The 22,424-nt window shown below is 43.5% G+C and overlaps 1 protein-coding gene across 5 annotated transcripts in view; it reads left to right on the forward strand.

Moving 5' to 3' along the window:
• Positions 1-2,129: 2,129 nt before the first annotated feature.
• The window catches only part of ARHGAP6 (Rho GTPase activating protein 6), a 485,744-nt gene continuing 465,449 nt past the window's right edge, over positions 2,130-22,424 (forward strand). For all 5 annotated transcript variants that reach the window (XR_009560698.1, XR_009560700.1, XM_030845191.3 and 2 more), the window contains exon 1: positions 2,130-2,708. Coding sequence is in view for 3 of the 5 variants with exons in the window: in XM_030845191.3 (XP_030701051.1) it covers positions 2,130-2,708 (579 nt within the window). In the remaining 2 variants the exon portion in view is untranslated. The remainder of the gene's footprint in view (positions 2,709-22,424) is intronic.

Consider the following 22,424-nt stretch of genomic DNA (forward strand, 5'->3'; position numbering starts at 1 on the left):
TATCGAATTCTTCTGTTAATTAGATTTCATGATGTGACCCCTCCTAGACAGTCAAATACCTAGGACTGTCGAACACGTTTTTTAAGAAGAGAAAGACGTTAAATTTCCCCCTGAAAACTTTATAGGGAATGAAACAAGCCTTCCAAAATCAAAGTTGGACAATTCTGATGTTATACACAGCACGGCGAATGTTTGTGTCAAACACTTGTATTTATAAGTTCACTGTAATTTTTTTTCTTTAATAAAAGTAATGGTAAAAGAAAGTCACCTTTACATTTGTATAACGTTCTCTTCACCCAGAAGTGGTAAAAGAGGACACACGAACACAGTTAAATAAAGTACGCAGGCATTTCCAACATTCTCTCTGCTCCACTGCTGAGATGGTTGTGAGATGCGTCGCAAAACTTAAATGTTACGTCAAAAAGCCCTCCGAGAAGCGGGCGAAGCTTCGCGCTTTATAGATTCTAGGGGTGGGACAGTAGCGGGGGAAGGTGCTCCCAGACTTGTTTTCAAGCAGGGAACATTGACATCGCCAGCGTTTTCCAGCTTCCCAGGAATGTGGCCGCTGCGCGCTGCGCCCAAAGGCGTCCCACAGCAGAACCCAGAGACCGATCGCTTTGTGAGCGCCAATCTCCGCAGCCTTTGGGCTGACGCCCGGGCGCCTGCCCCCTGCTCGGCCTCACTCACCCCTCCTCCTCTAGTACAGTTACTGCACGACCCTTACATGGCGAGGACCCCTCGCTTTTCCCCTCCTTTTCTTAGTAGGTCCCCATCTCCAGCCCATTCATCGGCAGCCACTACATTTCAACTGAATCTCTATCCTTCCTTTTTAAAAACAAACACAGCAGGGCGGAGAAAAGGAAGGCAGGAGATTTATCTCCAGCTTCAGAGCAGCCGCCTTGGGCTATTATCCATCTGACACCAGTGGGTGGGGTGCAATCTGACACTTCCCTTCCTTTCCAGAAACGTGAGTGGAGCTGGCGCCCCCTTCGATTTGGGGGAGGGGAGACGGGGGAGAAGGTCCGCACTTCCGTCCTCGGGGCTTTCTCCCCAGGCGACCCGGTACCGGTGGTGAGCGGTGCTCTCGCTGCGCCGCTCCCGGGTTTGGTGCCTGGAGAACTCCACGTTCTGCTTTCTCCTGCTCCTGGCTCCGCCCCAGCTCCAGACCTGGCTTCCCTCCCGCCCTACCCGTCCAGGCCGCCCCCTTCCCGCTGCGTCTAGCGCGAGCGTGCGGGGACATCTCCGCGCCTGCCCTGGGCCCAAGGCTGGGCTGAGAATATCAAGAGCCCCTCTCCGGCGGGTCATGGACAGCCGACCCTGTGGTTGTCCCCTTAGCTCCCTGAGCGCAGCTGGGAATTCTCTCCCACCCTAGCCGCTCAGCCCTAGGAAGGCCCTGGGTGCTGCGCGCTCCGTGTCCCCGCTTTGTAGCGAGACTGGCACCTCGGGGGAACCTGGAGCTTGGAGACATTCTTGCGCCTAGCCAGTCAGAGGAGTGGGCGCAGCAGCCAAGTGGCGGCCAGACGCGTAGCTTCAGAGGTCCGGATACGGCGACGGTGCACGGGGGCGCAGCCCGGGTGCCCAGCTCCAGCGCGGGAGGAAGTCCCTCTCACTGCGCCGAGAGCGCGAGGGACGCGCCCTGGGCGCACGCCCAGGAGGCCTCCTCCCCAGCCCTCGGGACCGTCCTTAGGGCGCGAGGAGGAGCTTGCTGGAGACTTCGAGGCTGTCCAGAGCCTGGGAGCGGGAGCGCGGCATCTCCTGCCTCAGCTGGGAAGGGGGAGTGGCGCTGGGCGCCAGAGCTGGGCACCCAGCGAGCGCCTGACCTTCCTCCTCCTCTTCCTTACCCTTTTCGTGACTTAGGCTCTGGGAGAAAGTTCTGGCGACCGAAGGAGCCCTCCGTCCTCACGCCTTTTCCTAGAAGGCTGGTGATGGATCTCCTGCTTCTGCCCCTGCCGGGGCACTTGGAGCGCGCTGGTGGCGCGTGAGCCGGGAACTGCCCTCCACCGGCCTCGGCGAGCCTTGGCCCGACCCCGTCTGGCAGCCTCGCCTGAGCCCCCTTGTTTTCTGCGCCCCAAAGCGCTAGCAGTTCCGAGAGCTGGAAGAGGGTGGCCCTCAGGCACAGCCCCGCCGAGATGTCCGCGCAGAGCCTACTCCACAGCGTCTTCTCCTGCTCCTCGCCGGCCTCGGGCAGCGCGGCCTCGGCCAAGGGCTTCTCCAAGAGGAAGCTTCGCCAGACCCGCAGCCTGGACCCGGCTCTGATCGGCGGCTGCGGGGGCGAGGCGGGCTCAGAGGGCGGCTCGCGGGGGGCCACCGGGGGCCGCGTCTGCTCCCCGCTGTCGCTGGCCGAGGGTCTCGGCTCTCGCTTGGCGTCCTCTCCGCGGGGCCCGCCTCCCCGGGTCAACCGACTCCCGTCCCCTAGACCCCTCTGCTCGTCCTTCTCCACACCCAGCACCCCGCTGGAGAAGTCACCTTCTGGCAGCTTCCACTTTGACTATGAGGTCCCCCTTGGTCGCAGCGGCCTCAAGAAGAGCATGGTATGGGACCTGCCTACAGTCCTAGCCGGGCCGGGCAGCGGCCGCAGCACCATCCTCTGCTCCTCCGGGGGAGGCCCCAACGGCATCTTCGCTTCTCCCAGGAGGTGGCTCCAGCAAAGAAAGTTCCAGTCCGCGCCCGACAGCCACGGCCAGCCCTATGTGGTGTGGAAGTGTGAGGTAGGGCCCGCTGCCGCGTGTCCTCACGGCCCAAGGCTGGACACCTGGGCAGTTCTTTAATTCCTTCTCATTTACAGAGCCAGGGACCCACTGAGGGCTTTTCCCGGTGTGGCTGTTCCTCTTTGGCTGGTTAAATGGTGTCTGCAAATGGGGCGTCCCTAGTGGCCACCCACACGTGTCTTCTTAGGACTTCTTGGCTCCCCTTTGGAGCAGTGGTAGGAGCTAGAGGAAGAGGTGCTTTCCTTTTTGTGCTGCAGGTGACTTCCAAGGGTCATCTTATTCCTTCACCCAATGTTGATATTGTTTTGGAACTCAAATGATCTATTTCCAAGCTGTTTGTCAGGATTGGAGGAAATATATTTTGAAATGTTTCTGCCATCTGGTTGTTTTACAGAGAATTCAGGAACATTATTCTTGAGGGTGTTGTTGATATGTGTGTGTGTAGGTCTGTGTGTTTGGGGGAGTAACTACTAGAATTCTCTAGTTTTGATCTTTTCTTCTCCCTAAAGGTCTGATTTAAGAGACCTGTGGTACTGAGTACTCGTTTAATCCTGGAGAAAAAAAAATCTCTGCCTAAGGCTATGAAAGATCATGGAAATATACCCAGATTCCACTAAGGGCTACTAGTAGTGAAATATACATGAATCAGGAATCGTTAGTAAATAGGGAGCTCAGAGGGAGGTATTTGGTACCTTTATAAACGTTTGCTCTCTGGTTTAGAAGAGTGGAGAACAGAGCTAATGGGAAACTGTGGTTGATGGGTACTTGGAAAGCTGCATGCTTTTAGAGAATAAATACTAGTTGTTTTAAAAATGAACAACTCCTAATCTCTTTTCAGTCCACAAACTCTATAGATTTGCCTTGGATCTGTTTCCATAAGGAGAGATTCCATCCATTGTAATTAAATGTTTTAAAGTACAGTTAGAATTACAGAAATGAAATGAAATACCATGTAATTGCTGGAGATTTAGACTAAATAAAGGAAATACAACCAAGAAAAACAGCGAGAAAATAGTATCCAACATCATACCTTGCTCTGTTAACGTGAGTGACTGTGGAATTTTGGCTTTTATTAGACTGCCTTAGAAAAATCAGCAGTATTTATCAGAAATACTCGCGTCACATATTAGTAAAATATTAGTTACTGTGTCAGAGTAACTGCTGCTGTTGGGTGGGGAGCATGGATTACAAAAACTAACAAACACTGCTGACTGTTCTGTCCATTTTCTTGAGGAAGATAGGCAGTAGAGAGAAAAGTCAAGTAGGAAGCAAGAGATTCTCTCCAAACCAGGGAACTTAGCATTAGAAAGAGGGTCAAGAATAAATGTTGAATCTCTGTTGGTCTTTAGAAGGGCCTGGATTCCTACTCTATATCAGAAGCACACATTATCAGATCAATCTGTAGGAGTTGAGAGAACTGCAAAAGCAAGCCAAGTTCTTGGACTGGATAGCCACTGACATTCATGTTTCAACCAATTACATCACTAAGAACGTCTCTGCTTTTCTTAGCAACTGTACATACTTGGAATATAGTATATAGATGCTGTGTGTTGCTCTTATGACTGAAAGGCAGTCTACTGTAGATGATCACAACTGGTTAGAAATTTTCTTCTTATCCATTAAAATTTCATAATTAATGGACAAGTTCCTGAACTTCATCAATACTGGGTGGCTTCAAACTGTTCTGTGCAGTGTAGGGGCAGTCTGCAAGCTCACCTACCATGACTTTCACCTCTTTTCAGTGGTTAAAACTAAGTACATAGCCATCTAGCAAAAGAACAAAATTTTCTCATAAAATGTGTGTGTGTGTGTGTGTGTGTAATCCCTTTATTCTTGAGGCAGACATGGAATGACTGGATGGAATCCTGGCATGAAGGTCCAAGGCTGGTTTTGTTTAATGGAGTCCCAGATATCCTAACGTAACCCCGGGGTATGGAATTTAATGGCTTGGATTACCTTTCAAAGGTTTAATGCCCTGGAACCCTCTCAAAAACCAAGGAAATTCGTCCTATTGAGCACTGCTTGTCCTTCTTGTTTGAAAGCAAGCTAGGTCCTTTGTCCTAAAAGAGAATCTTTACTAATGATGCCAAAAGTCTGGCAAATGAACACCTTGCAAGGTTACTTATGGGCCCTGGAGGGGAGATTTGGATCGTACAGACTTGGTTCTTATGCTTCCCCTGGTTGCTCTGGTTCAGGGTTTCTCTGCCTCTGCGCTGTGGACAGTTGTGGCTGAACGATTCTTTGCTTTGGGCACTGTCCTGTGCATTGTAGGAAGTTCAGCAGCATCCTGGGCCTCTACCCACTAGGTGCGAATAGCAGCCTCCCCACCAGTGTGACAATGAAAAGTGTCTGCAGGCACTGCTGGATGTCCTCTGAGGGTCAAAACTGCCCCAGCTGAGAACTACTACACCAGTGAGTTGAATGTAGCCCCCCCATGATGGCCATCTTGACAGCCCACAGAGTGCTTTCAGCTGGCAGAAAGTTGCCTCGGGGACGTCTTCCCATTCCAAAAGCATGTGGAGCCCTCTTGAGTGTTGCGTGCAGATTCCACGGATCTCTTATGGTTTATTCAGCTTTTCAGTTTCTCTTCCGTTGAATCCATAGGCAAACCTGAGAATTCACCTTCGTTCAGGTGTAGCCAGTAATGGATCACATCCACTTCTACTTAGTTCTTTCAGCAGATTCTCTGGTTTTAAACTCAATTGTTCGTACAAGGGCACCTGCTCCCAAGACTCGCATAAATGCCTGTAGCTCTATGCCTTGTGCTCACTCAAAGCTCACAAATGGCTTTTTTATGGCCTAAAACCAGGAGGTGTTAGACAAAGTCAGCTACAACTCAGTATTTCCTTACTGCGTGTTTTAGGATTGCTTTAACGAAAACTGATTCATGGACATGCTGAGTAGAATATCTATTGAGTAGAAAAAGGGAGAAGACGAAGGGATAAATGGTACATGGTAACACAATTGGTATATACTTCTCAACTTTGTTCTTAGCAGCCAGGATCTGTCCTTGACTCGGATCATAAACAAGGGAGTAAGGTCTCATTCTAACTCTGGGGTTCTCCTAATTCTTTTGGATCAGAGCTGAGATTATGCTCATAGCTGACATAGAGTTTGGCAGCCTCGATAACCCATAACTAAAATTATTTCTCTCTTCATGACTTCTTTTCTTCATTTACGCTCCAAGAACTTCTTGAGCACAAGCATTTCTCTATGTACCAGGAATGCAGAGAGGCTAAAGTATGGTGTCGCCCCTTAAAGAGTCTAAGGAGGCGGATGGATGAGTCAACCAAGAGCTGCGGTGCAGAGGGTCAGCACAATCAGGGACTGGGGGATGGGATTCTCCGTGCTTTGGGGAGTCCTGAAAGGCTTCACTGTGCAGAGAACACTTGAACTTGATCTTCAAGGGTGACTGCCACTTAGAAGAAGAAGGGAAGTGATTCCTTGATGAAATAGAAAGGAGTGGACCTGCAAAGGCACAGAGGTGTTGGTGACGCTAGAGTTTCCAACAAAGAGGACTTAGAGGGGCTTAAGTGCAATAATTTGTTTGGAGGAGGAGGTTAAGATATATGCGGTTTAATGTATGTAGCAACCACATGGCTTTTTATATAACTACCTAATGAAACCAGAAATTAGACACCTGTTTGTGGAATAATAAGTAACTATAGGCTCAGGTAGAAATGGCAGGAGGACCAAAGCACCTCTTGACATCAAATCTGCAGGGAAGTGAAAGGATGTATTGATAGAGTGTTTTTGAAGTTAGAAGTTTGGTGTGCCTGGAGCACAGGCTGTATCTCACTGTGTGTCGGATAATAGTATTCAACAGGCTGGGTAGCATTAATTATGAAGAGCCCCACTGTGCATGTCTCAGGAGTTTGGACTCTGTTTCGTAGAGCAGTGCTTCTCAACCTGGAGACAGTTTGTTCCCAGGGGACATTTAGCAATGTCCAAAGACAGTTTTGGTTGTCACAACTGGGGGTGGTGATGTTATTACCTTCATTTTGCAGCTGTAACAAATTACCCCAAACATATGGGTTTGAGCAACACAAATTTATTATCTTATACTTGTGGAGGTCAGAAGTCTGAAATAGGTCTCCTTGGGCTAAAGTCAAGGTGTCGGCAGAGCTGTGTTCCTTCTGAGGGCACTAGGGTCTGTTTCCTTTGCTTTTCCAGTGTCCCCCTGCCTCCATCTTCAATGCCAGCCATGTTGCATCTCTTTGACTCTTCTTCCAGTCATTTCTTCCTCAGGCTCTCTTAAGGGTGCTTCTGATTACATAGAACTCACATGGATAATCCAAGATAATGTCATTTTTTTAAACATCTTTATTGGAGTATAATTGCTCGACAACAGCGTGTTAGCTTCTGCTATATAACGAAGTGAATCAGCTTTACTTATACATATATCCCCATATTCCCTCCCTCTTGTGTCTCCCTTCCACCCTCCCTATCCCACCCCTCTAGGTGGTCACAAAGCACCGAGCTGATCTCCCTGTGCAATCTCATTGTTTTAAGGTCAGTTGATTAGCAACCTTTAATTCTACCTGCAGCCTTAATTCCCCCTTGCCGTGTAAGCTAACATATTCACAGGTTCCAGATATTAGGACGTGGGTATCTTTGGTGGGACATTATTCTGCCTACTAACAGGGGAGGTGCTAGTGGCATCTAGTGGGGGAGAATCCAGGGACACTGCTAAACACTCTACTAGGCACAGGACAGCGCCCACAGCAAAGAATTATCTGGCCCTCAATGTCAATAGTGCCCAGGCTGAGAAACCCTGCGGTGGAGAATGGGGTAAATTGGTGATTTTTAAGCCTGAGTGTGTAACAAGACTGGATATGTGTTTTAGAGAGATCACTCTAGTGTCTGTGGGGGTAATGCATCAGTAGCGTGAAACAAGCAGGAGGACAGATACTCAGAGGAGGTAGGCATGGGGAAACCACGCCAAGCATCCTGCAAACAGATGGGAGTTGCCATAGAAACATCATACTTCTGTATTTCTTACTTTTCCACTTTAGCAAATTGTTTTCTTGCACTGTTGAACTACTTCGAATAGGTTGGTGTCTGTAGACCACTGGTTTTCAACCAAGGGGTGGGTTTGCAGCCTGGACACATTTGGCTATACCTGTTGGTGTTTTCAGTTGCCAGAGTTGAGGCAGGGGGTGTGTGCTACCGGCATCTGATGGATAGAGGCCAGGGATACTGCTAATTGTTCTGCAGTGCACGGGACAGACTGCCGCAACAAATGATTATCCTGCTCAGCTTTTCAGTAGCACCGAGGTTGAGAAACGCTATATAATTTATTACTTTATACAAGAAGCTGAATTCTAGGTTTTGCTTTCCGGTACCATTTTCTCTCATGTTTCTGGCTTTACTCTGTCATTTTTTCTTTTTTGCTGGTACATGTCAACCAAGACTTTGAATTGGAAAAAATACCTTTTTGAAAGGTATTGAGGATAGGAAAAAATATGGGGTGTCTCAATATATGTGTAAGAAAGAATTGAATTGTAAATATGTAATGACAGAAACTGGAATTAAAATTTAAAACATGGGCAGAGAGGAATATTGTGATTAAAAATAGAGGCTTGCCCATGTCACCAAAGAGGAAGTAATTAGAGTAAGACAGCTTCAAACAGGAAATTGACAAAGGGCATTTTACAAGGAATTATGTCTGAAATCAACATAATGGCCTAAGAATTTATAACTTAGGAAAATAGTTATTCAGTTTTCATATGCTTTCTCTTGGAGTATTTCTCTGCTACAATTCATTTCATTTCTAAGGTAATTTTTATTTCTACTAAAAATTTTTTTTAACATCTTTATTGGAGTATAATTGCTTTACAATGGTGTGTTAGTTTCTGCTTTATAACAAAGTGAATCAGCTATACATATACATATATCCCCATATCTCTTCCCTCTTGCGTCTCCCTCCCTCCCACCCTCCCTATCCCACCCCTCTAGGTGGTCACAAAGCTCCGAGCTGATCTCCCTGTGCTGTGTAGCTGCTTCCCACTAGCTATCGGTTTTACATTTGGTAGTGTATATATGTCCATGTCACTGTCTCACTTTGTCCCAGCTTACCCTTCCCCCTCCCCGTGTCCTCAAGTCCATTCTCTAGTAGGTCTGCGTCTTTATTTCCCTCCTGCCCCTTGGTTCTTCATGACCATTTTTTTTTTAGATTCCGTATATATGTGTTAGCATACGGTATTTGTTTTTCTCTTTCTGACTTACTTCACTCTGTATGACAGACTCTAGGTCCATCCACCTCACTACAAATAACTCAATTTTGTTTCTTTTTATGGCTGAGTAATATTCCGTTGAGTGTATGTGCCACGTCTTCTTTATGCATTCATCTGTCGATGGACACTTAGGTTGCTTCCATGTCCTGGCTATTGTAAATAGAGCTGCAGTGAACATTGTGGTGCATGACTCTTTTTGAATTATGGTTTTCTCAGGGTATATGCCCAGTAGTGGGATTGCTGGGTCGTATGGTAGTTCTATTTGTAGTTTTTTAAGGAACCTCCATACTGTTCTCCATAGTGGCTGTATCAATTTACATTCCCACCAACAGTGCAAGAGGGTTCCTTTTTCTCCACACCCTCTCCAGCATTTATTGTTTGTAGATTTTTTGATGATGGCCATTCTGACTGGTGTGAGATGGTATCTCATTGTAGTTTTGATTTGCATTTCTCTAATGATTAATGATGTTGAGCATCCTGTCATGTGTTTGTTGGCAATCTGTATATCTTCTTTGGAGAAATGTCTATTTAGGTCTTTTGCCCATTTTTGGATTGGGTTGTTTGTTTTTTTGATATTGAGCTGCATGAGCTGCTTGTAAATTTTGGAGATTAATCTTTAAGGTAATTTTTAACCTAAATAGAGAATAATATGAAGACAAGTTCTTTTCAGATTGAACTGAGCTTCCACCAGAATTTTGGGATTTGAGGGTTGGCAAGAGCAAATTTTAGACTCTAAAAGGACCTTGGGTAGCATCTAGTTGCAACCTCCTTACTTTATAGTTAAAGACAGGGACTGAGGGCTTCCCTGGTGGCGCAGTGGTTGAGAGTCCGCCTGTCGATGCAGGGGACATGGGTTCGTGCCCCGGTCCGGGAAGATCCCACATGCCGCGGAGTGGCTGGGCCCGTGAGCCATGGCCGCTGAGCCTGCGCGTCCGGAGCCTGTGCTCCGCAACGGGAGAGGCCGCAACAGTGAGAGGCCTGCGTACCACAAAAAAAAAAAAAAAAAAAAAAAGACAGGAACTGAAAGAGTTAAGCCCAAACTCGGACAACAAGCTGAGGGCAGAACCAACCCTGAAGTCCTCCTTGACTCTCAATATTAACTGCAAAACTTCTGGAAAAAGTAAGCGACCATGAACATCTAGAACCTTGGCAATCTTTTTTCTATCCCCATTACTTAATGAAACAATTTTCTCAAAGGTGCCCAAATCCGTGGACTTTCTTCGACCTCCTTTGGCTGGACTTCTGGTCAGAACTGACAGCACTGTTCTGCACCGTCCCCCACCCCCTTTCCCCACCACTCACAGAAGAGTCTCAGCTCCCTCCCCGTTGCCTGCTTCTCAGTCTGTAATGTCTCTTCCTGCTCTTCTGTTTCTGTGCTTGTCATCCATGCATCCCTACATTCAGATCATTCTCCCTTCATGATCTCGTTCACTTTTGCGACTTCAGCTATCATCCCTCTTGGGGACACTCGTAACTCTGTGTGCTTGAGCTCCTAACATCTATTTCTGATTTCTTGCAAGACATCTGCTCGCGATGCCCACTACGTGACTGAGGCAGAACGAATTAGCCCCCTTTCCTCTGAGCACACTCATTTTCTGTGTTCCTTATTTCTGGTTGGTGTCACCATTCTTAGGCCGGCTTAGTTTTACCAGGCCAGAATGTCTTCAGTTTCCCCCTCTTTTTTTTTTTCTCCTGTCATCTCCAATAAGTTATCAAATCCTGTTGTGTTTACTTCTCATTCACTCCATTCTAGAAAGGATTTGAAGAGGAATGTGTCCAAGTTCTTACATCTCTCTCCAGCTGTTCCTTCTCGTTGTCACTGCCTAGATTGGGGCCTCATTTGCTGTGGCCTCTGCTTGGTCACCCTGCCTTCAGTTTCCCCTCTTCCCATCTGGCTTATGGGCTTTCTACTCCAAAGACACAATTGAAATCGTGTTAACTCCCTGAGTAAAAACCTTTGCTGGGACTTGGTGTGTACAGAATGAAATCCAAACTGCTTAGCCAGTCATTTCAAAGCCTTTCACGCTATAATCTTAGCTGACCTCCTCCTCTTTCCCTAGGAATTGTCGTCCAACAGAACCAAACTGGCCACTCAGCCAGGTTGTCATCAAATATTTATCAAGGGCTGGCTATGCAGTAGACACTGGGGAATGTATGCAGAGTAAACAGGCACGGCCCCACAAGGTGCTTACATGTTTGTGAAAGCAACACTTTCCAGTAAATAAATCCCTGCACTTCCTCAGAATGCTGTGGCACTGTGACAGGAGGACTGTGGTACAGAATCCCCCCCCCCCCGCAAGGATGTCCATGTCCTAATTCCCAGAACCCATGGATATGTTACCTTATAAGGCAAAAGAGACTTTGCAGATGTGATTAAGTTAAGGATCTTGAGATGGGGAGACGATCCTGGATTATCTGGGTGAGTCTAATGTAATCACAAGGATCCTTATAAGAAAGAGGCAAGAAGTTCAGAGTTAGAGAAGAAGATATGAGGACGGAATCAGCCAGAGAGAGAGACAGACAGACAGACAGACAGATGTAGAAAGAGAGAGAGACAGAGAGACAGAGAGAGACAGAGAGACAGACAGAGAGAGACAGAGACACGCACAGAGATTGATTTTGAAGATGCTACACTGTTGGCTTTGAAAATGGAACAAGGAGCCGTGACCCAAGGAATAGGGCAGCCTCTAGAAGCTAGCAAAGGCAAGGCAACAGATTCTCCCCTAGAATCTACAGAAGGACAGCAGCTCTGTCAACATCTTGATCCTAGCCCATTGAGACTTCTGATCTCCAGGACTGTAAGAGAATAAGTGAGTGTGTTTTAAGCCATGATGTTTGTGATAGTTTGTCACAGCTGCCATAGGAAGCTGTTACAAGGACTAAGGAGGTCTGGGATGTCTCAACTGAAGCCAGTGGGTAAGGAGGCCTTTGCCAAACACAAAGAAGGGAGGTGGTAGAAAGAATGGCCTGTAGTTAAGAGGGGCGTAGCATGCTTCAGGAACTTAGAGAAATCCAACTGGAAACACCTATAGGAGCAGGATGATGGCAAAGAGTAAATCTGACAGGGCCTTGGGCTTCACGATACAGCTCAGGATTTTATGATTTAATGTAAACGTTCTCTGCAGGGATTTTCTTCTCTCCTCATTCTGCTTTTCATCACCTGGTTCCATATCTATCTGAGAAGACTCCACCATACTTTATGGCTCAACCAGATATCACCTTCAAAGAAATGTTTTGACTATCATACGTGTCATGACATATTCACGATTTACGCAAATGTGAGCTCAGCTAGGTTCTGATTTTTCTAATCTGGTGTCCGCATAAAGGGAAAGTGTTTTATATCAGACTCCATTCAATGACTGAGGGAATATGTGTTCTGACAGTGGTTTTCCAAATCCTGGGGATACACCATTGGGGCATGATGTCTTTTTAAATTTTTTTCCTGAGTAGGTATTCTTTTATTTTGTCAAAAGAAGGTTACAATTTTCTGTAACTTTCTACATTCACAGAGAAGGTTAACACACGTAGATTAAATTAGTTCTGTTTTATTAAAATCTGCATTAGGGGACAAACTGGAATTTATGCAACTCTGCCCTGATTGTTTCCGATGTTTTATTTTTAATTTTTGCAGACAGGAAGACAAAAGTCATCCTCACCTTTGCTCCCCTTTCTGTAACGGGCACAATGTCTTGGTCTAAATTTTACTGCATCCTCTCTGGGTCATTGCTTATGATAAAGAGACTGAGACTATAATTGCAACTATGTTACAACATGGCAAAAAATGGAAGGTAGTGTGTGAAAAAATGGAATTAGTTATTGTGTTAACTAGTAAATAATGATGTTTTCATTAGCTACCAGGGAAATACAAATCAAAACCACAATGAGATACCACTTCATATGGCTATACCATAGCATATATATGGCTATAATAAAAAAGACAGATAATAACAAGTGTTGACAAGGATGTGGAGAAATTGAAACTCTTATACACTGCTGGTGAGAATGTAAAATGGTGCAGCAGCTTTGCAAAATAGTTAGGCAGTTTCCCAAAAAGTTAAACATTGACCATATTACCCAGCAATTCCACCTTTAGGTATCTACCCAAGAGAACTGAAAATACATGTGTACATGAAGACTTGTAAGTGAATGTTCATAGCATTATTCATAATGGCCAAAATGGTGGAAACAACCAAATGTCTATCAACAGATGAATGGGTAAACAAAATGTGGTATACCTATAAAATACAAGATAATTCAGCAATAAGAAGGACTGGAGTACTAATACATGCTACAACATGGATAAACCTTGAAAACATTATGCTAAGTGAAAGAAGCTTGTTACAAAAGGCCATATATTGTATGATTCTATTCATATGACATGTCCAGATTAGGCAAATCTATAGAGACAGAGAATAGATTAGTGGTTGCCAGAGGATGGCAGTAGAGAGTGATGAGAAGTGACTGTTAATGGATACCTGGTTTCTTTTTGGGGGGATGAAAATGTTCTGGAGCTAGGTAGCTGTGATGGTTGCATAGCCTGAGGAATATACTAAAAACCTCTGAAGTGTACACTTTAAAAGGGTAAATTTTATGGTATGTGAATTTAAAAAACTTAATTAATTAGTTTATTTTTGGCTGCATTGTGTCTTCGTTGCTGCGCACGGGGTTTCTCTAATTGTGGCAAGCGGGGGTTACTTTTCGCTGGAGTGCGTGGGCTTCTCATTGCGGTGGCTTCTCTTGTTGCGGAGCACGGGCTCTCGGCACATGGGCTTCAGAAGTTGTGGCTCGCGGGCTCTAGAGCACAGGCTCAGTAGTTGTGGCGCACGGGCTTAGTTGCTCCACGGCATGTGGGATCTTCCCGGACCAGGGCTTGAACCCGTGTTCCCTGCATTGGCAGGAGGATTCTTAACCACTGTGCCACCAGGGAAGCCTGGTATAGTGAATTTTAATATCAATTAAAAGAGAACACTGTTTATGACTTTTAGAAAATATATCAATATTGTTGCTACATCATCTTTTCAGTAAAACATAAACATAAATGTAGATGAGCAGAGGTATGTTGTAGGCCCAGTCCTAATGTATATTAAATGCTGTCAGCAAAAGGTGCAACAAGGAGGTAGTAATGCCTCTGGCAGATTCAATGGAGGAGAGAACAGCCAGCCTGGGATTTCCTGAGACTGGTTACTGTGGATATTCTATGTCCTGATTATTACGCTTTGGAAGCAAGTGCAGAGAAGCTATTAAAGAGATTGTTTTTCAGAAAAGGCAGAGACTTTAAAAAGTACTTACAATCTTGAAAAATTGCCTGGCCATATCACACCAGAGCTATTAAATAGCCAAAGATTTTCAGGAGTCATGAGAACTAAAAGCAACTTGAGAAACTACCCATCAAGTCATGTGCTGATAGACCCAAGAGGAGAAGGCTGAGCTTAGAATGTCTTTGAAGAAATTGGACATGAATTGAGTTGGGTGACCCATGGATCAAGGAAAATAATGTGGTTTTGCTTCTGTATACCTGGACACTCATGGAAACAGGTGAATTAATACTACCTACAGGATCTGAAGTGTGAATAAGCATCACTTCAGTTCTCAGCTTGCATTGCCAATAACCTCATCCCTCAGGGGTTCAGAAACAGTTAGGCAAGCTGGTACTGAGACCCAAAAGTGGATGGGCAAGGGGAAAGATAAACCTTAGGTGACAGTAGGCACGTTGCATCGGGGTTTATTATAACAAGGCCTCTACTCTAGTTGATAATTTGGTCCATGGAAGTCCTGAACTGGGCCACCAGGTTTTCTGGCTTTTGAACAAAGTAGCATTCTGCTTATATTGGAACTTCCGATGGATTCCTTGCCCACTTATTTCAGTTGATAGGTGATGATCATAATGATAAGCGAAATAACAATTAGTATTTGTAGAATGCTCAGCAGTTTTTTGTTATTACAACAACTCTGCGGGGCGATAGTATCATCCTTCATTTTGCAGGTAAGGACACTGAGACTGCGATTAAGAGGCAGCCAGACTTAGTTGGAGAAGAAATGAAGTGAATGAGTTAGAGCTGGACTCTGATCCAGACCACCTGGATTCAAATCCAGGCTCTGCTCTGTGACCTTGAACAGATTACAAAGCATCTTTCTGCCTCAGTTTCCTCATCTGTCAAATGGGGATAATTAAAGTCCCTACCTTGAAGAGTTTTGTGAGGACCTCATGACCTGATTACTTGGAAAGTGCCCAGCACATAGGACGTAGTAAAAGATACTAAGCAGAGTAAAGGGTAAGTAAAATGGAAGACGTGTCCAGGTCATACAGCTAGGAAGCAACAAAGGTAGGACTTGAATTAAAGTGTTAGTCAAAAATATTTATTCTGCACCTACTCTGTGTGCCAGGAACCTTGATCTTTCCACCGAGGCACTCAAAGAGGGCTTAGGTGATCAAGTGAATGAATAGACCTGGCTGATTTGGACAACAGCAGAAGGCAATTGAAAATTTATTTTGCAAGCTGTTAAGTAAGGTATACTTTTTATGGTAGGCATTGGAGCAACAGCAGGCTGTCGCCCCAGGCTTTTGGACTAGTGACTTGGAACACAGGAATCTACCAGACTTGCATTGTGGATTTGGTGTAACACAAGACATGCCAGCAAGCCAGGGGGTAACCTTCATTCCCACACACTAGTCACAGTAACTTCATTGCATCAGACACTTTTTGTTTGGAGAATCCTTAGCATGTTGGGAACTGGATAGCTCCCAGTCCAGCCCTGGTTCTCTAGCTGGCAAATGGCAGTGTGGTTTCTCACTTCAAGCCGGGTGTTCTTCTCACTTCCTCATACTACCACTATCTTGTGAGATCAAGCTGACTGTTGTTCACGGCTAATCTCATCAACGTCTGTGCAGGGTAACAAGGCAGCATCACTAAATCGAAACAATACCATCGACACTCAGATGCTTTTTTTTTTGCTCAAAATCTAACCATAACTCCCATTTCATTTCTAGTCTGACTCCAGCATTCTATGAACAAAACAGAATATTGGGATGGAAAGGTCCTTAAAGGTCTTCTTTCTAGTCCAGACATCCCTGCGATACTTAAATCCTATCTACGACATCCCCAGTTTATGCCCAGCACTGCCCCCCGCCCCGCAATGGAGACATTTCACAGTTCTGCCTTTAGATAATAATGGACATGGAAATTCTTCCTGGAATTGTGTTCAGAACAAGCCTCCCTGGGACTTTTATCATGCTACAAACGAATTCTGCCTCTCCTGTCATACAGATAATTACCAATATTGCATTTTTATTGTCAGTAAGGAAGTATGGGTTAGCTTAGCTTTCATTCTGAGCGTCCACACAAAGTTTGGTCATATTTTCTCTTTGGCAGAGAAAAATTATGAATATATTAAACCAGAATTGAGGAACAGTTTAAACGAAAGTTAAACTATTGACCCGAAGTTATCTTGCAAACTACTTAGAGAAATCCAGGATTAGAACTTTCTGTCTCTAGGTTCTTGCTGCCGACCCAGTGAGTCAGGTTTCTTCCTGTGATGATTTATAAGAGAGCTCAAAGACAGGTGCAGTTTTCATATCATATCACAGAGGATGGCTCTGGGTCTTTCTGCAAGCCTCCAAAGAGGCATGTTGAATCTGGCTTCTAATGGTAGTATATTGTCAAAAAATGGTGTTGTCAGAACGTGTTTGTCAAAATGCCAAGAAAATAAATGTGAAAGACGATATGGAGATGGTAAGCAGGCTTGAAGGTCAAGGAGTGTGATATGAGTCTCAGACTAACTTCAGAAGCTCTGAGTCATGAACTCAGCAAGTATATTGTCGTTCTGCTGCAATGGCAATATTTTAATCTTTTAATTTATGATTGAATTGGAAATAAATGACTTTTTCCTGTATAACTGAAAGTGCACTGTTAAAGATCAGTAAAGTATTATGCAAACGATCAGATATTTAGGTTCTTGTTCAGGGTTCTTTTAATTGAAATGGGTTATTCAGAGTTACAAGTTGTTTTAGAAAGTGAAATAGTTTCTCTCTCTCTGCAGTATTATTCGGAGTTGTGGCTCTCCCTGTGGGAGAGGGATGGGAGCTAGATGCAGAAGAGTCAATGGGTCACAATTGTCTAGTTTGCCTTTCCTCATCTAGAAATATCCCTTTTATAGGAAATGTCTAAAATTATGCTATGTATTTTACTGTCCCCATAAGGTATCATTCCTAATTTATATAAAGATATGGAAGACATAGCTTATGTAAATGTTCATCTGAATCTAAAACCATTCTTAAAAAGTAAAATTATTTTTTTTAAAGTTCACCGAATAAGAAAGTTGAATGATCAAGAAGAAAATTAACTTAGCATACCTACAAAGATTCCCTTTGAGTCATTAATTAAATGTTTCTATGCAATATTTTTGCAGTGCAGAAAGATTATTTTTTTTCTTTTATTTGGAATGACTTCTGCAGTTTTAGACCACAATCTATTAGTGTAATTTTTCTGAGTGTATGTCTATTCATAAACTTTTAAATTCATGATAACATCTTGCTTTAGAAATAAAAATGATTGGTTGGATGTTACCATATATAATTAGAACGATATGGATAAATTATTTTTATGAAAATAAAAGCTTTTAAAATTTCATGAAAAAATTGTAGGAAGGGCGCAGGCTCTGTGTCTTAGTTTGAGTTCCTCCAAAGGAAGGGCCTGGGTGAGTGCAGTTTATTTGGGAGGTGATCCGGGAAGCAGGAATGAAGAAGAATGAAATGCCGTTATAAATTTGTGTCATAAAGTTCACATCTGTGGACAAAGGAATGACCAAGGTTCCACCAGGACCACTGGGAAACACATAGAATGCCTCTGAGGATCTTCTACCCATGTTTCCATTATCTACTGCTATATAGCAAACCACCCCCAAACTTAGTGGCATGATTCTGTCAGGAATTAGATCAGGGCTCAGCTGGGCAGTTCTGCTCCACATGGCATCAGCTGGATTCACTCATTTGGACGCTTTTAGCTGGTGTCTGGGAGGCCTGGAAAGTTCAGGATGTCTTCACTTACATGTCTGGTGCATTGGTGATCCTCCATGTGGCCCCTCTCTCTAAGAGGATAGCGTGGGCTTCCTCACTGCATGGTAATCTCATGGTATTTGGTCAGCATGAGTCACAGGGCCAGCCCAGATTCAAGGGCAAGGGAAATAGATTCCACCTGTTGATGGGAGAAGCAAAAGTTATTTGTGGCCTCCTTTGATCTGTCACAAGCTAAAATATGGGGAGCTGGAGAATGTCTCCATTGGTTTCCATCCTCCATTGGTAGAAATTCCTTCCAGGCTTTTGAACTACCTTGTAACCTCTGTCACACGACCAAGCGTTCACTGGAGCTGGCTCACTAGCAGCGCAGAGGTCCCTGTGAGCTTGAACAGAACTTCCCAGCACAGTTCTGGCTGAGTTCAAAAATTTTAGCACAGGCTCATGGGGGGCAGCATTTAGGATCAGTCACCCACAATCTTAGCCAACCGGAAGCATCACTGAAGGATGGTATAATCATAGATTTTGGAGGTGTATTAGCCCAGGGTCAAATCCCAGAGCCACTTACTCATAAGGTGTGAATTTCAGTGTCTTCACCTTTAAAGGGAATGTAATTGTATTCACTTTGTAGGAGGTTGTGAAATCAATTGGTGAATGCACTTAGGACCCGTGGGCTATGAGGTGTCACGCAGAGGTGTCTGTTTATTACTCCATCTGCTTCATTCTAAAATGCTGTCATAGGCAGATGAACATAGATTTTATAATGCTTTCAGAGGAAAAAAGGCAACAATACTATGGTGAATATAAATAACTATCGTTTAAGACACAATTTTAGGCTTTTTATACTCTAAGGAAAATATGCAGTACTCGAGGAAACTATGATACAGTGAAGTTTTTCCTCTACACTTTACGTTTTGATTTGTGTACAATAGTTTAAATTGTATCAAACAGTGCTGTTTGTTTCCTGTCAAATTTCACATGCATACACCCATGAGTAAATGGCAAAATAAGCCCTTTTTTATGCAGAGTTGGGGCACAGAAGTTGACTGTACATTCAATCCTATAGTAGTTGTTCATTAGGTAAGAGTTATTACATTGATTTATCTGCCGCCTTTAGGGAATTTCCACATATTCTTCAGTTGGCAATAACTGCAGCTCATAACCCCCCACTGGCTACTGAAGTATCATTGTGCAAAACAACTTGTTCTTAGAGCTTTTCAGTCTACTCCATGGAGATCCTTCCAAATGACTGGATGTTAATAAAACAGAGCAACACAAACAAGTATCTTGGGTTAGAACTGGCTTTCTAAAGCTTAGAGGCATGGGGTGGCAAATGAAGAAATTTAATTTTTGATATCATTAGTTGATAATGATAATTGATATCAGCTGCTGGAGTAGTGTCAATCATTCTTACCAATTACTTCACTCATTCATTCATCAAACAATTCAGCATATCTTAAGTGTTGAACTCTGGGTTTAGCAAGATGATAATTATAACAGTATTTTTGAATGCTTGCCTTGAGCTAGCTATCCTATTCATGCTTTAAAAAGCAATGGATCACTAAATCCTCAAAATAATCCAGGGAAGTCCAAAGCCAATAAATGGCAAAGGTAGGATTTAAATCCAGCTCTGAGAAAACCATAATTCAAAAAGATGCATGTACCACAGTGTTCAGTGCAGCACTGTTTACAGTAGCCAGGACATGGAAGCAACCTAAACGTCCATCAACAGATGAATGGGCAGAGAAGATGTGGCACATATATACAATGGAATATTACTCAGCCATACAAAGGAATGAAATTGAGTTATTTGTAATGAGGTGGATGGACCTAGAGTCTGTCATACAGAGTGAAGTAAGTCAGAGAAAAACAAATACCGTATGCTAACGCACGTATATGGAATCTAAAAAAATGTTACTGATAAACCTCGTGGCAGGGCAGGAATAAAGACACAGACGTAGAGAACGGACTTGAGGACACAGGGAGGGAAGGGGAAGCTGGGATGAAGTGAGAGAGTGGCACTGACATATATACACTACCAAATGTAAAATGGATGGTTAGTAGGAAGCAGCCGCATAGCACAGGGAGATCAGCCCGATGCTTTGTGACCACCTAGAGGGGTGGGATAGGGAGGGTGGGAGGGAGGGAGACGCAAGAGGGAGGAGATATGGGGATATATGTATACATATAGCTGATTCACTTTGTTATATAGCAGAGACTAACACAATATTGTAAAGCAATTATACTCCAATAAAGATGTAAAATAAATAAATAAATAAATCCAGCTCTGAGAATTCCACCCAGAAAAGAAAATAACATGTGGTCCTTGTTCTGAAGGTCCTCAGTCTAGGGGGACACGTAATAACCATAATAATGGCTAACAATTATTGAGCACTTACTTGAGTCAAACTCTCTTAGAATTACTTTACTTGCATGACTTCATTTAGTTCTCATATCAACTCCATGAGTTGTTATTATTAGGCTGGCCAAAAAGTTCCTTCAGTTTAAAAATAAAACACACATTTTTCATTTTCACCAAGAACTTTATTCAAAAACGTATTCACCATTTTGTTCCACTACCTTCTGCCATTTTCCAGACAAATTCATAATTCCATCTTCCCAAAGCTTTTTATCTTTTGAGCAAAGAACTGTTCCACGTGCCTTTTATGGCCTTCCAGGGAATTGAAATTTTTTCCATTAAGAGAATTTTGTAAAGACCGAAATAAATGGAAATCTGAAGGTGCAATGTCTGGTGAATACGGCGGATGAATCAGAACCTCCCAGCCGAGCTGTAACAGGTTTTGCCTGATCATCAAAGGAACGTGCGGTCTTGCGTTATCCTGATGGAAGAGTATGCATTTTCTGTTGACTAATTCTGGACACTTTTCGTCAAGTGCTGCTTCAGTTGGTTTAATTGGGAACAGTACTTGTTGGAATTAATTGTTTGGTTTTCCGGAAGGAGCTTATAATAGAGGACTCACTTCCAATCCCACCGTATACACAACATCCCCTTCTTTGGATGAAGACCGGCCTTTGGTGTGGTTGGTGGTGGTTCATTTCACTTACCCCACAGTCGCTTCTATTCCACATTTTTGTACAGTATCCACTTTTCATCGCTCGTCACAATTTGTTTTAAAAACAGAACGTTTTTGTTACGTTTCATTAGAGAATCGCATGTGGAAATACAGTCAAGACTTTTTTCGCTTAACTTACGTGGAACCCAAACATCAAAGCGATTAGCATAACCAAGCATTTATTGTTTGTAGATTTTTTTGATGATGGCCATTCAGAAAGGCCATCATCAAAAAATCTACAAACAATAAATGCTGGAGAGGGTGTGGAGAAAAGGGAACCCTCTTGCACTGTCGGTGGGAATGTAAATTGGTAAAACCACTATGGAGAACAGTATGGAGGTTCCTTAAAAAACTACAAATAGAACTACCATATGACCCAGCAATCCCACTACTGGGCATATACCCCGGGAAAACCATAATTCAAAAAGGCACATGCACCCCAGTGTTCATTGCAGCTCTATTTACAATAGCCAGGACATGGAAGCCACCTAAGTGTCCATTGACAGATGAATGGATAAAGAAGATGTGGCACATATATACAATGGAATATTTCTCAGCCATAAAAAGAAACAAAATTGAGTTATTTGTAGTGAGGTGGATGGACTTAGAGTCTGTCATACAGAGTGAAGTAAGTCAGAAAGAGAAAAACAAAGACCATATGCTAACACATATATATGGAATCTAAAAAAAAAAAGTGTTCTTGAAGAACCTAGCGGCAGGACAGGAATAAAGACACAGACGTACAGAATGGACTTAAGGACACGAGGAGAGGGGAGGGGTAAGCTGGGACGAAGTGAGGGAGTGGCATGGACGTATATGCACTACCAAATGTAAGATAGACAGCTATCTACCAATAGCTATCAATAAAAATGTTTTAAAAAAAATAACCAAGCTGGTTATGTACCAAATGATTTTCAATTTTTTTTAACAGAGTATAATTGCTTTACAATGGTGTGTTAGCTTCTGCTATATAACAAAGTGAATCAGCTATACATAAACATATATCCACTCTCTTTCAGACTCCATTCCCGTATAGGTCATTACAGAGCACCGAATAGAGTTCCCTGTGGTATACAGTAGGTTCTTACTAGTTACCTTTCATATATAGTAGTGTATATATGTCAATCTAGTGGGTTCATATTGTTCCCCAATAAAAGTGGCAAAGACAAAAATGATCAGTTCTCAAAGTTAGCAAGTTGGCAGAAAAATAAACACCTTATAATTTGGTATCAAACTTCATAGAGTAATTTGGCAATACCTACTAAAATAATATCAATGTATGTACTTAAAATTTTTTTTTAAATTTTTTTGGAGTATAGTTGATCTACAGTGTTGTGTTAGTTTCAGATGTACAGCATAGTGATTCAGTTATACATATATGTATATATTCATTCTT

Source organism: Globicephala melas, chromosome X, assembly GCF_963455315.2.
Source record: "Globicephala melas chromosome X, mGloMel1.2, whole genome shotgun sequence".
Taxonomy (NCBI): Eukaryota; Metazoa; Chordata; class Mammalia; order Artiodactyla; family Delphinidae; genus Globicephala; species Globicephala melas.